This window comes from Galeopterus variegatus, unplaced genomic scaffold, assembly GCF_000696425.1.
Source record: "Galeopterus variegatus unplaced genomic scaffold, G_variegatus-3.0.2 Scaffold286, whole genome shotgun sequence".
NCBI lineage: Eukaryota > Metazoa > Chordata > Mammalia > Dermoptera > Cynocephalidae > Galeopterus > Galeopterus variegatus.
The window spans coordinates 34,092-37,549 of NW_007726397.1; the positions used below are offsets into that span (position 1 = coordinate 34,092).

General features: G+C 44.6%; 1 protein-coding gene across 1 annotated transcript in view; it reads right to left on the bottom strand.

Annotated features, from left to right (window-relative positions):
- Positions 1-3,458, bottom strand: part of GPNMB (glycoprotein (transmembrane) nmb) — a 30,890-nt gene that overhangs the window by 9,640 nt on the left and 17,792 nt on the right. The window contains exons 7-8 of the mRNA XM_008567028.1: positions 2,024-2,158; positions 621-723 (exon numbers count right to left, since the gene is read on the bottom strand). Of these exons, the coding sequence (XP_008565250.1) occupies positions 621-723; positions 2,024-2,158 (238 nt within the window). The remainder of the gene's footprint in view (positions 1-620; positions 724-2,023; positions 2,159-3,458) is intronic.

Here is a 3,458-nt window from a genome sequence, read left to right on the forward strand (position 1 = left end):
AAAGAGCCGGCTCTGAGCCAGAGCCAGACCTCCAGCCTGCGAGCCAGCAGGCTATCTGTGGGCAAATTCTGTGATCACTGTGTGCCTCACTTGCCTCATCTGTAAAATGGAGAGACTCAAGATTGTTGTGAGGATTCAGTCTGAGAACAGATGAAAGGTGCTAAGAACATAGTAAGTGTGCAACCAGTTACAATAATTATTACTTGACTTAACCAACTGTTAAAGGTAATGAGCATTTCTCAACTCTAGCAAAACGAATGTGTGCTTGATTGGCATCTTCTAGGGCCCTTTGTTAGTCTTTCCTTGTTGGGGGTTATTGGTGAATAGGAATTTAAATGAATTTAGAAGGCACACCATCTGGTGGTCAAGGACTTTGTTCAGACCTGGGATCCTCACTTGATCCATTCTTCTTCTTCTTTTTTTTTTTTTAAAGATGGCCGGTAAGGGGATCTTAACCCTTGACTTGGTGTTGTCAGGACCATGCTCACCCAGTGAGCCAACCGGCCATCCCTATGTGGGATCTGAACCCCGGGCCTTGGTGTTATCAGCACCGCACTCTCCCAAGTGAGCCACGGGCCGGCCCCATTGACCCATTCTTCTGATGGAGGTGATGTACTCACGTCCCTTGGCAGGTCACGACAAAGTCCATCAGGGAAGTGTCAGGCTGTGGCACTGGCATCAGGACGTCTGTCACCTGGATGATGTTAACCTCTAGGATTCCCTCTAACAAAACAATCCCCATAGAAAAACACATCAATATATAATGGAAACCAAACCGAACCACTCTGCTATTGACCGAATGTCAGTGTCCCCCCCCAAATTCATGTTGATAACCTAATCCCCATCTCCTGATGGTACTAGAGGTGGAGCTTGTAGGTGGTGGGAGCTTCCAGAGAGCTCCTTCAGCTCTTCTGCCATGTGAGCACATGGTGAGAAGACAGCCATCGATGAACCATAAAGCAGGTTCTCACCAGACACCAAATCTGCTGGTGCCTTGATCTTGTAGTTCTCAGCCTCCAGAACTGTGAAAAATAAATTTCTGCTGTTTATAAACCACCCGATATATCTCTCACCAGACACCAAATCTGCTGGTGCCTTGATCTTGGAGTTCTCAGCCTCCAGAACTGTGAAAAATAAATTTCTGCTGTTTATAAACCACCCGATATATGGTCTTCTGTTATCGGAGCCCAAACACACTCCTTCACATTTGTGAAGTCACGCTCTTTCACAAATCAGAAGGAAAAAAAAAAAAAAAATGGAGACAGCCTTCTTACCTTACAGAATCACCAGATCTGGAAACCTACCCCTGTAGCTTTGGATACATGTCCATGCAGCATTTTCAAAGTCAAAATTAACTAGATTTTTCTTCATTCAAACCTAGGTTTTTATTTCTAGAGCCTGTGTATGCACAGAATGCAGCACCTCCTCTGGGCAGGAGTTTCAGAAAATGGTGACGCCTGGGCAGATGCAGCCCCAGGCTCAGGGCTTGGCCAGCTTCTCAGGCAGGGGTGGCTGGACCCCAGTTTACATAGCTTGGGCTTCCACCCCCTCCCTAGGACCAGGGAGCACAGTGTGGGCTTCAGCCCAAACCTGTTTTCTCTGCTGGATGCTTTGAGGTGTGCCCAAAATGCACAGTCATGTGTGGTGGCCTGCTCACTACACAAGAAGTGTGACTTTGTGCAAGTTAGCTAGGGGAAGAGAGTGGAAGTACTGGGAACTTGATACTGGCCTTCCTTTACCCCATATTCATGTAAGGTGCACAGGTGGGATCCAGGCCCAGGGCAGGCTTATTAATATGTGGGCTTCAGGATGGCTCATTGCCACCAGGATGTCACAGAAGACTGGAGAAAGCAGGTGGGAATCTAGAAGCCAGTAGAGTCTTTGCTCATGCATATGTGCCATCACCTCAGACAGGCAGTGGGGTGCTCCTGCTCCCCACCTCCACCCCTCCAGACTTAGCAAAGTGAGTGGATGACCCTAGGTGGCATTCTAGGCATCCTTCCCCGCTGGTCTCCAGCCTCACCTACAATTGTGATGGTGGCCGTAAAGTAACCATATCTGTTAATCACGCAGTTTTCATCAGGAATCTCGCTCAGCTCCAGGGGGTTGTCACCAGCAGGTTCTGGAATGTTTGAATAATAAGATTTTAGAATAGTTGCTAAAAATGAAACAGGTGTACATGATATAACCAAAAATCTAAACATTTGTCTATCTGCTCTTTAGAAAAACATCATGAATTCTATACTATAAAATTAATGCAGAAATTTGAACTAAATGTGTAATGATTTATACAGATGTGAGATCCATAAGGCATTATAATAGTTAAATTGTATAAGTGAACATAATCCCATATCTTGTTTAAACACAGGAAGCAAATGAAAGGTTGAAGCCATATCAAAATGTGTGAAACAATGATCATGATGAAATAAAGAAGACCTTAATAGATGAAGTCATATTTTAATTTCGGGGGCTCGTATTCTGGGCTCAAATTCCAGTTCCCCTTGTTTATAGCTTTTTGAGACCTCACGTACATCATCTAACCTGTCTTTGCTTCTATTTGCTCATCTGTAAAACAAGAATGATACTTACTGCCCTCCTAGGGGTGAACTATGGAACTTAAATGAGATAAAGTATCTAAAACCTGCTTCTCATGGCTGCCACAGTGGAAGTACTTAATAAATATCAGTTTCTTTGTTCCATTAATATAGAAAAAGGTAATTTTTTGCATTTGGATGTCTCACAGCTCCAAAGCTTCAATTTGAAAAGTCTTGCGGTGATGAGCAGAGGTGTGAGAAGGGAAAGGAGTAAAGACAAGGCACTTGCAAAATAAGCCTTGGATGTAATTAGAGCAAAGAATCTAATGCCCTAATAGTTACCATTGAAAAGGCTATAGTTAAGGTGTTGATGCTCCTTTAAGTAGAGAAAAGACTGGAAGGAAAATATGATACTGAAAATGCAACCTTATTTTTTCTTTAATTTCAAAATGCATGTGAAACAGATCCAGTCTTGGGGAAGGGCATCAGAGTGTCATAGGAGCTGTGTCTCTTAGTGATGTGTGAGGATGAAGCTGACTGGGAGATTTTTCCAGGGCTTCTCGGAGCCTTAGTGGGTGAATGTGCCTGGTGACTCTCCTGTGCTCACAGGGAGCTTCTCACATCAGTTCTCAGAACATTTCCAGAAATGAGTGCTCCATGGCACACACTTTGGGAAATGCTGCTTGGTAAAATCCAGAAAGGTCCTGACACCGTGTCAGATTCAAATGCAGTGGATTATCAGCAAGACAGGCTGGAGCAGGCTGCTGGAATTGTCCCCTGCATTTTGTGATGGTCCTTTGTTTTCTTTCTTTCTTTCTTTTTTTTTGAGGGCTGGCCAGTATGGGGATCTGAACCCTTCATCTTGGTGTTAGAAAGCTGTGCTGTAGGGCCGGCCTGTGGCTCACTCGGGAGAGTGCGGTGCTG